At 40.7% G+C, this 18,755-nt stretch overlaps 1 protein-coding gene across 1 annotated transcript; it reads left to right on the top strand.

Annotated features, from left to right (window-relative positions):
- Positions 1–705: 705 nt before the first annotated feature.
- Positions 706–18,196, top strand: BEST3 (bestrophin 3). The gene is made up of 9 exons (XM_054276201.1): positions 706–857; positions 2,529–2,623; positions 3,146–3,379; positions 8,539–8,693; positions 9,393–9,470; positions 9,888–10,040; positions 13,303–13,383; positions 14,679–14,830; positions 17,197–18,196. Exons 1-9 carry the CDS (start codon positions 706–708, stop codon positions 18,101–18,103), a joined length of 2,007 nt encoding a protein of 668 aa, XP_054132176.1. The 3' UTR covers positions 18,104–18,196.
- The last annotated feature ends 559 nt before the right edge of the window (positions 18,197–18,755 follow it).

The following is an 18,755-nucleotide window of genomic DNA, read 5'->3' as shown; positions in this document are numbered from 1 at the left end:
GTGTCTCACACTACCTACCTGAGCAGCCTTAGGGCTTGTTTTGCATGGCCATGCAATGCTGAAGTATTGAGGAGCAGTCTAGCTGCCAAGGGGAGAAATAACAGCATTCCCCAGCTGAGTTCAGCTGCTGTCATAACTGTTAATGAAAGAGGCAGTCCCCAAACCTCATTTGTTTTTTCAATGATTATAATTACCACGGCCAACTAAAAATACTGGCTGGGGATGTACCTGCATTTGTGGAATTTAGCTTCACTGCTGTAACCAAGAAGTTGAAAATTTTGAAAAAAATGTCAAGCAAATTTGTTCCCTATTCTTTGCTCACACTAGAGTGGAGCAAACTGAGTGTAAGCAGAGACTGCAGAGGTGTAATATGTCCCAGCCACTGCCACCCAGAAAAGTGGCCACATTCAGTGCTAGCTGCTGGGTTTGGGTGGTCATTGACATAAAGCCCAAATACAGCCTCGCACCAGTCAATCTGCAGGTCTCAACAGGGCTTGTAACTGCAAGATTTTTATTTTTCCCTCTCTCTAGATATATGAATACAAACACCACGTATTTATGTATACATATTTTATATGTTTAAATTTACATGTATATCCATGTATCTATCTATACAAGGGTGCATTCAGGTTAGGATACGCTGTCTAAAATGCTGTTGGTGTCCTGCTTCTCTTCTACTGTTTCTAGGCCCAGCCTACCACGACGATGACAGTCACTTATTCCAGCAAAGTAGCAAATGCCACTTTCTTTGGATTTCACAGATTACTCCTAAGGTGGAAAGGCAGCATCTACAAATTGCTGTACAGAGAATTTATTGTTTTTGCTACTCTTTACACAGCGATAAGTGTATTATACAGGTACACTCTTTCCAATTCACATCTCATTAAATGTTATGCTGAAGTTTCAGACTTCCTGGAGTTAGGCTGATGAATGATGGGGGGAGGTTACTCTTTACTTATTATCTTTTCCTTGGACATTTTCCAATGTGCTTACCTTTCCATGTTTACTTTAAGGTTCCAGAGGAAATGCGTAGCGTGTCAATACCATTTATCATATTCAGCTGATTGTACTTTTAACCTAGCATTGAGCAACCATCCTACTGAAGTTAGACTAAATAAAAATTAAGAGCAAGCTTAGGTTATATAGCTTTTGTCATTCTGACATTGAGCTGTCAGTTGTGAGAGCGCCTCCCTGCCTTAGATCAAAGGTATAGACCTTTTGTTCTCCCTGCAGAACTCTGTCTTTGGTTGCTCAGTGAGAATTTAACAACACTGAGAGAATCATTTTGGAGTGAAGTTATATAGCCAAGAAAAGCAAAGTTTTTCTTCAAGCTAGGAAGGCATGCAAACTTGATTTTTAAGCTTGCAAAGAACCAAGTAAAACTGCATGGAAGCCAGACACTGTTATTATCTGCGTGTCACCCAGCACCTGGCACGAACATATTACAAGAATAATTGCTTTTTTCACCAAGGTGTGAATTATACTCCGTATGACAGATGCAATGCATCAATTAGTACAGTGAAACTTTTAATTGATGAAGTACATTACACAGAAGTATCAAAATTATGGTTCAGTTCTTACTGTGATCTCTAATTAGATCCCTGGTTTTTATTGGAAGCAAGGAGAAAATGAGCTTCAGTTTTTCTCTGATTAATCGCTATTTTTTGTTCAGTAATCTATACCTGTAAACAAAGAAAGAAAATTATAGCATTAATATGTAAAGGAACACCAAAGTCTCACAGATATTTAAATTAATCTAGTTTAATTGAAATGTCAGGCAATTGAAGACCATGGTAAATACACCACAGAAAGCTTTCTACATGTGCTCCAGTTTATTGCACAATTGTAAGCAAAACCCACCAAATATTTGTTATATGTTCCATTTATAAGAAGTCAAAAAATAACTCACCTATACAAATAAAAAAAAATTATACTGAAGCTCATTGTATGTCATTAGACTCCTTTTCCTGTGGGCAGAATCTACTACTGTGGCCCACTTGGTATCATTTGGTGAATATTTTCCTGATTGCAAAATACAGTTGTATTTTAATCTTGTGGAAAAGAAAAATGTCATAGGAGTAAGAATTAAAAAACTGTTGCAACAATGTAACATTTTCAAATCAGAGGAATTTTATTGGTAATCTTTTGCAATTCAAGCAGACCTGAGCATTTCCATTAAGTACCACTCTGGAAAAGGAGATTAAGCTCTGCTTGCAGACTTAGAGCTTGCTGTCATCTTTGGTCTGTATGGGACAGCAAAATTTTCCAGACATATTGATCTAATTAGTAGTACCATTCAGATTAGTCCTGAGAAAAAAACTACAAAAACCAGGGAATAATACTGTTGCTTCCTCCAGCTTCTTTAATACTTGCCAAAAGTGTTCGGACCTTTCCCTTTAAGAATTTGCTTGAAGGCATTAGCCAAGGTTGCTCCCCAGTGTACATATCTGATTATTTATACATGCTTGCACTTAGTAGCTAGTGCCAGAATATTGTGGAAGGACAGATACATTTTATTTTTGCTGCAGATTTTTTCTTACAGGTAGCCAAAAACGGTTCTTTGAAAAATTATCAATTTACTGTGACAAATATGCTGAACAAATCCCAGTAACTTTTGTGCTTGGTAAGTACCAGTTAAATGTGAAATTATTCTTCAACTATGTCTCTGTTCAGGCATTTTGTGAATGTTGGTGCATGGAAGCATTTCAGAGCTGAGGGGCATGTGGGAGGTTAGAGGTTCACAATTGTCATCTGTTTCCAACAGCAACAGGACTTCTCAAGTTCAAATTGCTTTTGTCACATCAACGTTTAAGCTCATGTTTTTAATATACTAACAAAAAAGGTTTCCATATATCTAGATCATGCCCACTTACACTGATACCTTGTACGTGATCTCCCAATGAAATAAATTTTCCCTGAGTTTCACTACACAAGAGGAAATTTGGAAATTCATGGGTATGAGATACTCAGCTGGAATGTACTGTTACATTGCAATGTCCATTAAATAATTAGTATTTATTGCATCCTGGGTTTTGACATGGGTTACTGCATTTATTCTGGGAAATATAGCAGCTTAGTGATATGAACAACACTCTGCAAACTAAAATTAAAGTAACTGGACTTTTTTTTCCCTTTTAACCCTCAGGGTTCTATGTAACTTTGGTGGTGAATCGCTGGTGGAACCAGTTTGTGAACTTGCCTTGGCCAGATCGCCTGATGCTGCTCATCTCCAGCTGCGTGCAGGGCAGAGATGAGTACGGGCGCTTGCTGAGGAGGACTCTCATGCGTTATGTGAATTTAACATCCCTGCTGATCTTTCGCTCTGTCAGCACAGCTGTGTACAAAAGGTTCCCCACCATGGACCATGTGGTTGGAGCAGGTACTGCCCTTTGCCTCCCCAAAATTGCTTTCCTTTCTCTCACAAGTGGGGGCTCAGGGAGGGAAGGAGCCAGCCTCATTTTTTCTTTCCTGTGGCCCCATGTATGCCTTGTACTAACCCACCTCAGAGCAACCACCTTTTTGTTAGTGATTTAGATGATATAACCCTAAGAGTGCATCTTTAATGTTCTTAAAGTCTTTAGCAACACTATAGAAATCAAACTAGTTTGACAGTCTTATGTGAATCTGCTTTCAGACTCCATGGAGGGGCCTGCCTCAAACACTCAGGCATATGGAACATCCTCTAAAGTACAAAAAACTCAAAGTTGCAATATAGTATGATGTAGTACGACAAATGGTGACTTGTTATATGGCATTGCCCCAATGTCTGGGGTATAACTTGGTCTGGTGTATGAGAGGCTGATCTCTGTAGGCACTTCACAAGTACAGCTTTATCCCAATTTTTATTCAAGTAGACTGCATTTTTAATAGATTGCACATTTTAAGTGTTGTGATTTACTTAAAAAACTCCTCAGCCCCAAGGGTTTTTTCTTTGTATTGAAAAACTTACTTTAAACTTAGTTTTTTCAATGATAACTAAACTAAGTATTAAATATGTCTTTGCTTTCTGTTTCTTTCAATAACACAGTGAGTGTAATGATGGTGAAGAGAGCTCAGTCGTGTAACACTTTAATTGTCTCTCAAGAACTGAATGCTCAGTATTTAAAGGCAAGGTGTGGCACTGTGCCTTCTGACTGGCATGGTCAGTGGCAGAGGCAGAACAGCAATGCAAAGACGTGGGGATCTGTTCCAAATAGAAGTCATGTTTTCTACTTACTGTCTTGAATTTCTTAAAATTATTTCTTTGGCAGAGATTAGTAAGCAAAGTTTTAGCAAGTTAAAATATGCAGTGTACTATACATATACACATTTCAAATATGTGAGAGAAGCTTTAGATATTAAAAAAAATGCCAGGCAGAATGCACCAATCTTACTTAAAAAAAACCCCAAACCATTTAGTAGAATTCATTGAATTTTAAAGCTCTCCTCCTTGTGCAGTGCAACAAAACTGTTTACCTGAGCCAGTGAGAGGTCAAGGAAGTTTCTGTCACTGTCCCCAGCAATCTGCTTCTATTATGCACTGGAAAATTACAACATTTCCAGGCAGCTAATCCAGCTCTGCCTCCCTATTGCTAAAGACAATCTGTTCCAAAGAGACAGAATGTCACAGCATCGTACCAAAATTGTAGACTGGAAAGCAAGTTTTGATTGTTGGTTTTTTTAACAGTGAAAAATCTTCTACTATAAACTGTGTATATAAGTATAGACAGTGGAGTCAGCTCTGCATTCTGGCACTTTTTTTTGGTAGGTTTTAATTCATATTGTGCTACAGAGCTTTTATTGATGCAGTATTGAGCTTTTCAGGGTACATTTTGCTCCTGTTAATATCCATGACTTAGACAATACTCTGCAATCATCCCCTCCCTAGCTCCCTGTGGCATGGCATATCAGACTGCATGGGAAGGAGACATTTAATATGAATATGAGCAGCACAAACCTGATACTTACAGCACAGTCATCATTGAAACAACTTATGATGATTTTGCATTTTGCTGTCAAACTGTGAACTGCTGTGACATAACTATTGCTACACACTTCTCTTTTCAGCAAATGAACTGCTTAAATTCATAGATTTTAAATTTGAGAACAGTGCCACAATGATCTAGTCTGACTCATCCATAACACAAAGCACAGAAGCAGCATCCTTTATCATGCTGCAGTTTCTGACTGAGCTGTAATACCTTCTAGGAATGTAATCAGCCTAGATTTAAAATTTGGATGCATGTACTGAAGACTACACTGCATCCTAGGTGACCAGACATTCACAACAGTAAACTTGCTGTTGAAGAGTGACAACTTATTCTCAGCCTGAACTTACACAGTGCTATCTTCTATTCACTGGACTTTGTAAAAGTTTGGGTCCTTCTTTATTTTTAATTAGAAGAAAGCATATTGTTTCCCTCAATAGCTACCTGTTAGCAGACTGCATAAAGGCTTGAATGAAACTGAGGAGCTGCACCAACTGCAGGCTCTTTCTATAGGATACAGTCTTGAGTGCTGGACCTTCCCTCTGACTCTTTTTCATGTTTTAACACTCTTTGTGGAGCTGTAGACAGTAGGTCCATGTGGATTCACTCCTTTATGGTGCTGACTGCTGGTGCACACATGCTGTAAGTGTCAAATGCCCAGCAGCTGTCCTGAGCACAGCAATCGTGTTGGCTGCAAGGTGCAAGGGGCAAGCTGGAACTGTTAAAAACAGAGTAATGAGTGAGCAGCTGAACAGAGAGCACCCCAAAAGAGCTGATGGGAAACACTGAAGAGAAACATGAGGTGCGAGCTCAGCAACAGGAGTATCTATGGGTGGCTGAAGAGTGCAGCCCCAAATCCTCTACTGGAAGGAAGCACCTGAATTAATCCTTCCCCACATAACACAGAAGCAGAAAATGAAACTTTTATCTACTTGATCATGATCCTTCTTTTCAAACCACTAGTATTAAAAATATTTAATATGAATTACCTGAACCAGTCTTGTCTCAAGCCATTGAGTTTTGACAGGGGAACTGAATACTCTTTGAATCACTCAAGGGAGAGCATGAGTGATTTTGTCCCAGTCAGGCTTGTGTTCTCATCAATAATTTTCCTGTAATATCTCTTTGGCTGACAATGTGATACTGCTCACATTAGTATCCTTTGATTGTTTATTGATTGCTGTCCATGTCACTCTTCTGAAACTTTCACAAGGATTCAGTGCCCTGTCATTCCTTAGGTCATCCTTCTCATGGTCCTGGCACAATGTTTGACAAATATTTCCCATTTTCTGGAGCTACTTCAGTCTTCCAATGCTTGTCAAAACCAGTATTCTTGTTTATAGAGTTTCTTGGTTAATTCTTTGAATACTTCTAAATAAGAATAGAATGACCATATTTAGAAACCATGTAATTTTAATAACTGAAATTTTATATCCTCCCTTATATTTAATGGAATATAAAGTGTTTCCTTACCACTGCAATAACAGTGAGCTATTCTTAAGTGCATGTTGTCTGTATTGCCAGCAGTAAGAGCAATCCAGAATTAGTATTTTCTGCAATAAGAATAGTAGACATTATTAATATTAATAAAATAGAATATTTAATCAATATTAACACAAAACTTCAATGCCAATTTGAACTTTATAATTTAAAAAATCAGATTTTGTTGAGCTTTCTGAACAGAAGGTGCCCAATTTCAGTGGAAAGCTGAACTGATCCTTGCTGTTCTTTGTGACCCATTCAGGCTGAGTCTTTCCAGAGCCTCCAAGTGACTTGCATCCAGTGTTTACTCCAGACTCAATTTTTTGTTTTTCTGTCTATCTGTTTCAGCCTGACAGACGTTTTCCTGTCCTGTAATAAGCAGACTGGCTGGACAAAAACTAAAAGCAGCCTGAAAGACTGAGTTTTAGGAATCAGGAGCCATGATTAGCAGGTTAATTTGTCTGGTTGCCTGATTATTTCAGTGAAGTTAATTATGAGAAATGCAAAATGCCCAGGGAACTTTAAAAAGCTTTATCTTATTCTGTTCTGAAATTCTATGATACTGCATGAGTACTGTCTCTTGCTGCTGTATATTTCCTCTTCCACAGTGTTTTCTGTCCTGTCCTTGCCTTTCTTCTCAGTAGTTGCAGTATTTCATACCTCCTGTGTAGTCTTGTTCCAACTGTACAATAGTGACATTTTCCTCAAAAAGAGAATATTTAAGATCACTGTATTTAGCAAATCTCCTTTTACTTAATTCACATTTCTATGCACCCCAATTGAGTTTATAATATTTATTTGTTTGCTGTGTCATGTGTCATTAGCAATGTTAGCCATAATGGACATATTCTTAGTTACTCATTGGAGTCTACTGTCAATTCTCTTACTGAATTTTCAGCATTCAGACTTGTAATTGGTTGGCTGGGCCCCCTGTTTTGGGGCTGTCATGTTACTAACTTTGTCTTGTTTCAGAGCTAATGTCAATACAACAAAAGAAGCTTTATACCCACATGATAGATGTCACATACCTGAGCAAAAACTAAGATCCTTCAAACATGACAATTGCCCCGATGCCAGAAAATACAGGATTTGGAGAAAGGAAAATGTGAATTTTCTGAGGTTGTTTTTGTCAAAGCCTGGGTGGGAGGAGGACAGCAGAGCAGAGCTTTCTTCCCCAGAGGGGTAGAGGTGCTGCTCCAAAAGGCAGCTGCTCCCTTGCCAGTCCCAGGCAGAGATTGGCTCTGGTGCAGGATTTGTCACACACAGCCCCGGCTCCCTGGTTATGTGACCTTGGACTTGCTTGCAGCGGGGGGAAGCAGGGCTTCACAAGGCAGGAGAGCTCTTCAGGAAACCTAAAACCTTCCCAGCTCCCCAGCAAGGCAAATTGCCAGGCAGAGAGCATCTTCAGCTTGCAGCCCCACAGCATGTCACCTGGCCCAGTGTCCCCTTAGCAGCGGGATTTCTGTGCTTGATTCCCTCTTCATCACTTTGCATGCCTTCATAGCCCCAAAGAAAACATCAAACCATCTGTCAGGGAAGTGTTTCACTGGCAGAAGGCACACACTCTGTTGAGCTTTGTTTCATGCATGCACTTGTATCCTCTGTTGCTTGCTCACTGCTTTGCAGATGCAACAAAAAATTATCAGAATCAGAAGGTCATGTAACTGCCCTTACAATATGTCCAAATGCTTCTGAAAGCTATCATTGGTGAAAAATGTGTCTTGACTGATATGTCCAGTTCCTTATTTTTCTGAAAGAAGCATATGAAACTAGAGAGTAATTTGTACAATTCTTAGTATTCTATGTATCTACTATCTGTCAGCAGTTAGATATAAGAACACAATAATAATAAATTATTGCCCATATTGGCAAAGAGGAATTTAGCATAGGTAATTAATGCAAAAAGAAGTTCTTTCAAGCAAGATCTGTCCTGAATTTTTTTAAGAGGAGGTTACTAGTTGAATTATAAGTTGTGTTTATCAGAGTTCTTTGCAAATAATACATAAACAGATAAAAACATATTCCAAATGTATAGAATCATGGAATAGCATAGAATAAATGAAGGTTGCTTTGTTTTTTTGGTAAATAGGTTTTATGACAAAATATGAAAGAAAACTTTTTGATGATCTTAAGTCTCCCCACCTGAAATACTGGGTCCCATTTGTCTGGTTTGGAAATTTGGCATCAAAGGCACGAAAGGAGGGAAGAATTCGAGACAGTGTGGATCTGCAGACACTGATGAATGTAAGTAAAAAAAGGAAATCTAGAAAAAACTAATCTATTGTTTTTGAAATTGCTATGGTGCGTTTCACTTACATAATTGGTTTTATTTAGTATGCACAGATCTCCTGTGTCATCTAAATGACCTTACTCAGGATTTATCCCGCTTTTCTTTGTGTACCAATGCACACTTAAACACACAGCAGCATTCACTGGGATTCTTTTTAATATGACTAAGAAGGTATTGCAAAAAGCAAAAAATTGATAAGTAAAAAATTATTGTAACATCACTCTAAATTTATACTTTTCCCATTGCTTAAAATATGAGAAATGAGAATAATTTGGCATTTTGAAGATTTTATTATCAGCTTCAGAGAAGATAATCTCCCTGAATATTTCATTATGTGGTAAAATATCATTTTTATGATGTAATATAATCTCTTTCATGTATCACTACACTGTGAATAAAACAGAAGCAGAAGATGAATTGTGAAGAAATACGAAGCATACTAAGCACTTCAACTCCATAAAGTCAATATTCAAATGGGGTGCTGGGTACAGTTATAGTATCAATTTATATATACTTTACCTTCTTTTCTCCCTGTCCTTTTATATGTGCAAAAATAAACTGCAACAAAATATTTACAATTCAGAATTGTATCCCATGCAATTTAATTTGTTGTGGTTTCTTGTTGGTTGGGTTTTTTTCTTTTTGCCTTTTAGGAGATGAATAAGTACCGGTCTTGGTGTAGCCTTTTGTTTGGTTATGACTGGGTTGGAATTCCACTGGTCTATACCCAGGTACTGAGCTATTATCCTGTAGAAAGTTCAAACCACAATTTCCATAAAAGGGGGGTTGTTACAAAACATTCATTATATAAAACATTCATAATCCCAGCCTGAGTCTCTGAGATACTGAGCACTGGTTCACTTGCACAGGATCATGGAGGCCTGGCTAACTGTTTAAGGCATATTTAATGCAGAGATGTTTTGAAGATCTTGCGTAATTTGGAAGAGGGGAGGGAAGCACTGAAACGTTCTTCTGTTTCCTGAGTGTTCTTCCTGGCCGTAATTATTCCTGTGGCCTCTGTACTTGCAATATCTCCTACAGGTTTATAAATTAGATGGCAAAAGGCAGACAAAGGCCTTTGGGTGTGGGTTGCCCTGTGCATAAGGTTGTATTGGTTCATTATTTCAATGAAGTTCTGTTCTTTGCAGGTTGTTACTCTTGCAGTCTATACCTTTTTCTTTGCCTGCCTGATAGGGCGTCAATTTTTGGATACTGACCAAGGGTACCAGGGACATGACTTAGATATTTACATTCCAATCTTCACACTGCTGCAGTTCTTCTTCTATGCAGGATGGCTCAAGGTAAGCTGGCTTTCTCCCTGGGGGGCAGGTCAAGGTGTCAGATCTGTGACACACGTGTAAAATCCCCAATGAATACTGAAGTTACACTAGAGGTGAACTCAGCCTGAAGTGCTCTGTGGTCATATAGAAATATCATGCAATGCATTTTTAATTCCACCTGACAGACCATATGGTAAGAAATGGTGGTGAATCTGAAAGAGCCCATTTTAGTAGCACCAATGCCACCACAACTCCAAGGGAGTATTACTCCCACAAGGTCTCAGGACTTGAATTATATAGTGACAGAAAAGAGAATTAAAAAACCCTTTCTCCCACTCCATTCTGCAGTGGGAAACTATGGCTGCAGACTTGGCATCACCTGAAAGGGACTGAATGATAATTTCTTTTTATGATCAAAGCTGGAAGTATCTGCTGTTAACCTCATCAGATGCAGGCAATTGAAGGTCCCCAGTTCCAGAAGGCTATGAAAGAGTGTCAGACAATATTGGCTAGAAACCCACTGCATAAAAATGTTCATTAAGAAGAAGAGTTGTAGAGGAATTGGATGCTGCCCATCAGCCTGTTGATGACTGCTAGCTAACATATCACAGTCAATCTGATCGTTGAGTAATTAAGCCACATACCTCAAGGTGGTTCTCTCCTCTGAAACAGACTTGCTGGAAAAAAATTTTCATTGGGGTCCATGTCCATTAGATTTCCTTCTGTGTTTATCAATCATGGATAGAAACATAGAGCTAACTTTTCTGTTAGAATATAATTTTTCTGTTAGAATATAGATTGAACACAGTTGGTCATATACATGCCTTCCCACAGCCAACTCTGAAGGGCAGAGTGGAGAAAACAGCACACCAAGCTGGCAGATTGTGAGGAAAAGTAAAGTGTGTGCAGGACAAGCTACTCTAGTGTTGTGTCCTAGGAAATGAGGGGGAAAGGGATTTTGCTGCATAGGGACCAGCCTGGATGGGAGCAGGACAAAGAAGAAGGGAGGCTGTACAGTGAAAGCAGCAACTTCTGAAGAAAAGTGAGGCTTTATCTGTAGGCAGTGTCTTCCCATTAAGCTAGAGGGTTAAAAACTGTAAGCTGTTCCTCTTGACTGCCCTGCTGGTGCCCCTGAAATGGGTTTTCCTTCTTCAGCACCCAAGGATGTTTATAGCATCTCCTCCTATAGTTAGGCTCAGAGCTTCCAGCCAACTCCTGACTGTGGCAGGTATGAGATGCCATTGTAACTGAAAAATATTCTGCATAAGGAAATGAAAGAGAGAAGAAGAAGTTTTTGAATGTTAATTTAATATCAGCAGAATTTCCTCAGACTGGGGGTTCATCCAAACCTTCAGTGCCCCGAGTCAGGATATTTTTGTCTTGAAGGTTACAGCCAGTTTCCTGCTGAGAGTGTTGGACTTTGGCTGCCAGGCACCAAAAAGGGCCCTGAGGTATTGACTTCCAGTAACTTGGCAATTCCTCAGAAATAATGGGTAAGCTGAGCTCATTCCTTGGCCTCAAGCCTGGTCTGTTATACCTATAATAAAGGGCCAAAGTTTCCCATTACATGAGACCCTTCTAAATCCCCATTTTCTTTACAGGGACAGATGAACTGCCCAAATACAGAGTTTAGTTGTCCATCACTATGTTATTTTCTGGAGAATAAAGTCATGTCTCACATGCCAGGATGAGGTCAGCAAAAAAAAAAAAACCACCACCACTATTTGCTCTGTCCCAGTCCTCACTTTTTTAAGCTCATTTGATAGGTTTTATGGTGGACTTTTAGGTGGTGGTCCACTGGCATACATGAAGCTGATCCATGTCTTCCCTGGAGAGCCACAACACAGACTGTGTTCTGGTTCCTCCCTTTTGCAGCACTTTCATAGCTGTACCCAGAATTTAACGCCATGTGAATGAGTGTGAGCAGAGGTGACCCCTGTGTCCTTTCGTTGCTCCCACCTTACAGGTGCTTTTGTAGTGTTAATCTACTCAGCAGTTCTTTTGTTGTGTGCCCATGCTGGCCTGGGAGGTGATGGCCTCAGAGAGCCAGCAAGTGCTTATCCACAGGTACAGCCTAGAGGCACACAGGGGAAATATGCAGGGAGCAGCTGCCTGACAGCTGTAAGTTATTTAGACATAGCTGTCCATGGTGAGGTTAATGAACAGGACTGTTTAATCATACAGTTGCTTTACCCATATCCACATTAAACCAAGGACCTACTGCTGCTCCTGTGCATGGCCCTGGTGATCACAAGGAAGTCTTGGAAGGGTTATCAAGAATGCCATCAGCTTCAAAACCAGGGCTTAAAAAGATAAAAAGAAGGAGAAAAGAATGGAGGGGAGAGGATATTTAATGTCAGTGTACCAAGAAACTAGGAAATAGAGAAGCACTCTGAATTTCCTAAACTTTTTTTTTTCTATTTAACCTTTTTTTTCCCCCTCCATCAGCAGTATGGTGCTTACTCTACACACAATGTACTTTAGTAATCATGGAGTGGGGGGCAGTCTCTGTGGACTTTTTCACTGGATTTGGGGAGCCAGAGAGAGTACCTTTCCAGACTAGCTCCCAGACTAAGATACCTCACCACAAATGTGTCTGAGCTCACTGTTTGATTGTGTCCTCCATGGGATGAGCTTCTGCCCTGCAGTTTAACCACTTCAGGTACACAAACCCAAGCCAGCAGGCTGAATTAAAGACAGGTTCTGTCTCTGGGATTTGGCTAGCATGATGCAGAGTTAACTTGAGTCAAGTTTTTTGTATGCTGCTTTTCCTCAAAAGCCCTGGAAGGTTGCCATTGGGGTTAATGCTGATAAAGAAGTAGGGGCTGAGGGCTGAGGTGGAGAGATGAGCCCTGCTCCCTCCAGCAGACTCCAGCTGCAAGGCTTGGGAATACTGACCCCATGGACTGGTGGACTGTTGCAGACAACAGCTCAATAACAGAGCCTCTAGCTGCTAAACCATTCCTTTAAATGAGCCAAAGCCAACAGTAAGGAAAGGTAATGACTATTGGATGTGACAATTACCTTGGCCCAGACATGTCTCAGTTCCCAGCAGGCCAGCAGTGACAATTGTGATTGACACACCAGCGAGGCACAGAGATATGAATCTATAGTGAAAGCAAGCTGCTCCTTGGCTAGGCTGGCAGAACAATCACACAGGAGCTCAAGCTGTGATTGCAAGTGACAGGCAGGGAGAGAGAGAAAAATCCAACCCTACTTTCTCTGCAGCAGTAGTCCTGACATGGCATGCCAACCTCTCTTCACTGTCTCGTTTTCTTTCCAGGTTGCTGAACAACTCATTAATCCGTTTGGAGAAGATGATGATGATTTTGAAACTAACTGGTGCATCGATAGAAATTTACAGGTTGCTGTTGTTTTTTCTCCTTCTAGCTTTACTCTACCATAGGTTATCATTACATCTAATGCTATGTCTTAAACTGAGGAATAAATCAGGGCAACAAGTGCTAGCAAAACATATTCTTTCCCTGAAGGATCACCTGTGGCTGTGATCCACAGAGTTTGCTTTCACAACCTAATTCATTGTGATTTTGGTATTTGGCCTTTACAATGCCTGACTAAACATGCAAACAGCTGACCTTAAATTATAAAACCACTCTGCTTGGAAAAACATGTAATGTAGGTCAATCCTGCAAAATCCAAAATTCATTCCCACATAGATAAGAACAAATTTTGGTAATCTGAATGTCTCGTGATTAAAATATTGTATATGAACCTTCCTTTAAAGAGAAAGGCAGCAAAAATAGTAAAAACACTAAGCAGGGCCCTGAACTAATAAGCAGGGCCAGTAGTGTGACTCATGTTGGGATATTGCTGTCACCCACAGCAGTATCTGTGGTCAGCACAGGAGCCAGTGTCCCCAGTCACAGGGGCTGTGAGATGACAAGGGTACAGTTTTACCCCTGATTCCCAAAGAGCCCTGGCTGTTTTGCTGTCAAGGAGCTCAGAGACATGAGGAGGTCCCACAGCACCTTGCTGCTCCCCCTGCACAGAGCCAAGCACAGGGCTGGCTGAGCTGCTGTCGGACTCCAGGAAACCACATCCCAGAGTTAGGGGGAGCAAGGGCCACATAAACCACCAAACTAAGCAAAGGAACCAGAGTAAGCCATGCAGGTATGTGCAAGAATGGGAAAGGACTTCACATGGACAAAGATGCTCTCTGGCTTAGCACCATGTCAGGATACTCATGCTACTGTGCCTTAGAGCCTGTTGTGTAAAATTTATTAGAAGAGTGTTCACATACTTCATTTGGAATGTCTTAAAACAGCAACGAAGCCTATCAGAAAGATTCTTGACCTCTGGACACTCCAAGGAGCACATGTGTAATACTTTACACAGATTTTCCATAGCACATAAGGATCCCATCTAACTCATTATACGTGTGGGAGGGACTTCAATCTGGCACAAATATCTTTGCAGTCCAGAAGATTCAAGTTATGATAAAATTTATTCTCTTAGGAGTATAGGCAGATATAGGGGGTTTATTTTGTAATACTGAGTCTCTCCTGATGCCCAGGCCATCATACACAGCTTATGTTAAAGGGTTTCTGAAAGAAATGTTGACCCAGGGAGTATAAAGTAGACTATTTCATATACTCCACTATGTTGAAAGTGATATGATTTATGCAAAAAAAATTTAAGGTTTCACTTCTGGCTGTGGATGAGATGCACATGAACTTGCCAAGGATGGAGAAAGATATTTACTGGAATGATACCTCTGCCCGCCCACCCTACACAAAAGCAGCTGCTGATTACTGTATTCCTTCCTTTCTTGGATCAACTATTGAAATGGGGTGAGTGGCACTAAGGGTCCTTAATGCCATCAGAAAGGTCACCACCCCCACAGCCTGCATTGGCTGGCAGACAGCCAGTGCAGGGATGTGGGCTCTGATGATACTTCCAGCGGAAAAGGTGGAAATGAGAAAAGCAATTAAGAGGGAGTGGACAGGCTGGTGATGGTGGGAGGGTGTCTCCAGTGGTCCATGTGTTCATCCAAGCTGTGCATGCATATCTTAAATTGTATAATCAATAAATAGAGTGTATTTGCAGGGAGAGTTTGTTGATAGTCTCTGAATATGTATGTTGATAGTCTCTGAGCACAGGATGATACCTGAAGACAGTGACTGGCTTATCTTAAAGATACTTGCTTTTCTACTGCTTCTTCATGCATCCCCAATTAGCAAAGCAGCTATTCCTTTGCTCATTTGGTTAGCAGATGACACTTGAAATCAGTCCAGATTTTTGTGAAGATCAACAACAAATCATCTTAAATATTTTATGACTTTTTATTGACTAATAATCCTGGCATGGAAGTTGAAATGGTCCGATTTTGTGAAGGTATTTATTTGCAGAGATCAGCAAAGAACAATGGTTACAAAGAATAGAGGGTACGGGATTGCCCCCTGTTGTCAGGATCTATATGAGGAATCTGTGACAGGCCAGTTAGCTTGGAAGCTGTTAGTTTAAATACTTGTGACATGCTGTAATACAGACTGATCAATAAGCGTAAATACCATCCTGACTGACAAAATACCAGGCAAGTAGATGTTCTCATGTGAAAACCTTTTTAAAAACTTTACAGAAGACATTTTTTTAACTTTAAAAAATATCTCAAGATATTTATAATTTTCCCATCGTTTCCCACCTTTATAAAAATAAAATGTCTTTAATTTTTTGTTTAATTTGGCTTTAAAATTGTGGTTTTCTCATTTTTTTTCTTCTTATTTTTTCATTTTTGCATGCATTCTACTACAAAGGACAATGGTTTTATCACACACAGCCTTTTTAGAGGTTATTTCCTTCTGGAAAAAATATAAAATGGCAAAAAGAAAGGTAAAGAAGGAAATAAAAAACTAAAGGAGAAAAATTCATAGAATATAATTTATTTTAAGGTAATTTCTAGGGGGAACAGGTGGCAAAGAAGAAACATCATTAAGTCTGCAAACAATTTTTTAATAAAAAAGTACTTCACACAAAAAACTTAAGGAAGGAGAAAATGAGAAATAGCTCCCTGATAGCTCCTGTGGAATGCAAACAGCTCTGATGTGTTGACTTTTTATTAATTATCTTCTCATGTGAACCGTTTCTTTGTTCATATTTCAAAAAATTATGGATAACTCTTATGCAAACTTCAAAAACAAGCTCTAAAAATTCTTCCAAGTCCAAAGCAATTATATAAAACTTGAGCCAAAACCCAAAGTCTTCTCCAGCCACCTCAAGCTAACATCTGGAACAAGTTGCCTAAAGAGGTGGCAGGTGTCCCATTCCTGTAAACACTCAAGGCCAGGCTGGATGGGGCCATGAGTGACCTGATCTAGTTGAAGGTGTCCCTGCTCATCACAGGGAGGCTGGATTAGCTGCCTTTAAAGGTCCCTTCCAACATAAACTATTCTATGATAATCACAAATGATAGATGAAGTTCCTCTGTCCCTCCAGGTTGGAGCTGCCTGCCTGTGCTCCATGCCTCAGATTTGGCCCACGCCCCTTTGCCATTCTTGTCCTTAGGACAAGTAACTGGGCCAGTTTGGCTTGCCCAGACTGCACTGTCAGTGACGTGCACTGAATTCACTGGCATGTGCAGCAATAGTTGCTCTCATGAAGCACCAAGCCTGTGCAGGAGAAGAGTACCAGGTACAAGTGAGACCTTCAGACACACTGTCATGCCCCAGAAGTAAGTGAGATTTGGCCATCTGAGTAATTTCAACCTTTTTTGAAACTGTTGTCCTCTGCTTCCAGCAGTAGCTTTTTCACTGTTGCTATTTTTCTTGAAGGATTCTCCTGAAAAAGTAACTACAGCACTGAGTAGGGTTCCTTTCTCCCCTTTCCCTCACCCTGAGCACAAGCCTAACCGTGTTAGAAGGTTAGGCCTAAGAAGGCTGCAGCTCAAATATGAAATGGTGCCAGATGCCTGGCTGGATGCCCTCCCAGCCTGTCTGTAGGGGAAGAGACATCTGGATGTGGGGAGTTCTTTGTGTGATCTGACTGATTTAAAGGCACAGACACTCTTTCCTGGCATCCTCATCTTTTTCTTCCTTCTCTTTAGGGACACACCCGGGCCTTGGTTCCTATGTCTTGGGTCCTATGTCTGAGACAGAGGGATAAATGTGTATTGATGCTTCCTATATTTAAGTGACATGTACTACCTGGCTTTACTTGGCAGGCTGGCTGATACCGAGTTTCTCTATGGGGAAGAGTGGCCTTGGGAAGAGGAGAAACACCAGAGACAGTATTCAGTCTTGAGAAGAGTCAAGAGGTTTCTCAGTGTCCATGAGGGTCCTTCATACCCCACTCACCAGCGCTACAGCCGGCAGACGAGTGAGAATTCGGTGTTTTTCCCAGCAGACGAAAAAGGGCACATCAGACGGCTGCAGGAGATGCACACAAGAGGGAGGCACTCCACCTTAAGCTTCAAGAGGAAACATGAAGGAGTTAGCAGAAGTAACAGACTTCATGGTAGCCGAGAGCTAGGACCCATAACAGAAACCTCCAGGAGCGAGGCACAGTTTGGTGACAGTGACACCTCATCTGACACAGCCAGGCCAGTTCCTGAGGTCATTGTTTCTGAAGCCCAGGAGATTAAACCTGATGTGCTGGACAAACCAGAGCTCCCAACAGAGCGCTCTGCAAGCATGCCAGAAGAGAAGCTCCAAAGGATCATAGCTGAGACAAATGTGGCTCTTCTGAACCAACACTTTTTCCCCCCAGAAATGACTCCATACCTCTCAAGTTCAGAGGTGCATCAGTCACTTCCTAGTGTGATAGGAGAGCCCAAACATGAGCCCCAGGTTAGTAACATAGCTGGTCTCATAACAGACCATGAGAGAAACCTTCAGCGATGGAGTTTACCAAGCTTCCATAGTCCTAGTACAGCATCAAATGCTGATGATGATCCACCTTCAACAGATTCTGGGACAACTTCACCACAAAGGACATTGAGTGATGGAAAAAATGGTACTTCTGCTTGTGCTCCACAAACATTTGAGATGCAGGACTTATGGGAAAACCTGGACAGTAAAGAAACAGCCATAGTAGAATTTTCTAATGAGGAGAGTGAAAGAAAACTTTGACCATTCTTCCTCTGGGTTTGACTGAACTTTTTGTCTTCTCTTGAACGTGGTTCTCACACAAATTTGCTGAAAGTGCAGAAGGGCAGACTCAGTACTCAGACAAGTTATGAACAAAATGCAACAGAGGATTTGGGCACCTAAATAGGAGGCCTTGTGGTGACATATTTTAAGCCTCTTGGTCACTGGCTTGAAATCTGTGACCCTGTGGGAAATACATTTACAGAGAGTACTGGGAGCCTCAGGATGTATATGGCAGTGAGCTGTGCAGACACAACTAGAGGAAACACTAAGGTTTTCAGAAGAGTGGGTATGGTTCTGTCTACTTTGGATATACACTGAACTCTGCTGCCTTTGTCTGCTCCGTCAGCTTAAAGTTCATGACATCCCAGTAAGATCCACCAACAGTTTTGGTTTCTACTCAGGTGGCTCAAAGGCAAGATGTGGGCTCAGTTCCTCTCTCAGCCTGGAGAGATTCAGCCCATCATCTCTCACTGCCTGGAGGAACACTTGAAAAATCAGGCCTCACATTTGTGTAGGACAGTATTCTGCCCCACGCCTGATGAAGCTATGCCACTAAAGAGTAGATAAAAGGATTAAATGTTTAATTTCATTTTAAGTAATGGAAGGTGCAAAATAGCTGATGAGCTGGGCA

The sequence above is a fragment of the Melozone crissalis genome, unplaced genomic scaffold, assembly GCF_028551555.1.
Source record: "Melozone crissalis strain CALT ecotype California unplaced genomic scaffold, PUWL_Pcris_2 ptg000004l_1, whole genome shotgun sequence".
In the NCBI taxonomy this organism is placed as follows: domain Eukaryota; kingdom Metazoa; phylum Chordata; class Aves; order Passeriformes; family Passerellidae; genus Melozone; species Melozone crissalis.
Note: the sequence above shows the minus strand (reverse complement) of the source record. Positions and strands in the feature narration are given on the sequence as shown.

Bases quoted from the DNA above. Each gene is read 5' to 3' on its own strand.
- BEST3 (XM_054276201.1), top strand. From the start codon at position 706: ATGACAGTCACTTATTCCAGCAAAGTAGCAAATGCCACTTTCTTTGGA. The intron at 858-2,528 runs GTACACTCTTTC...TTTTTGCTGCAG, and splicing joins GCGATAAGTGTATTATACAG to ATTTTTTCTTACAGGTAGCC. The intron at 2,624-3,145 runs GTAAGTACCAGT...TTTAACCCTCAG, and splicing joins CCCAGTAACTTTTGTGCTTG to GGTTCTATGTAACTTTGGTG.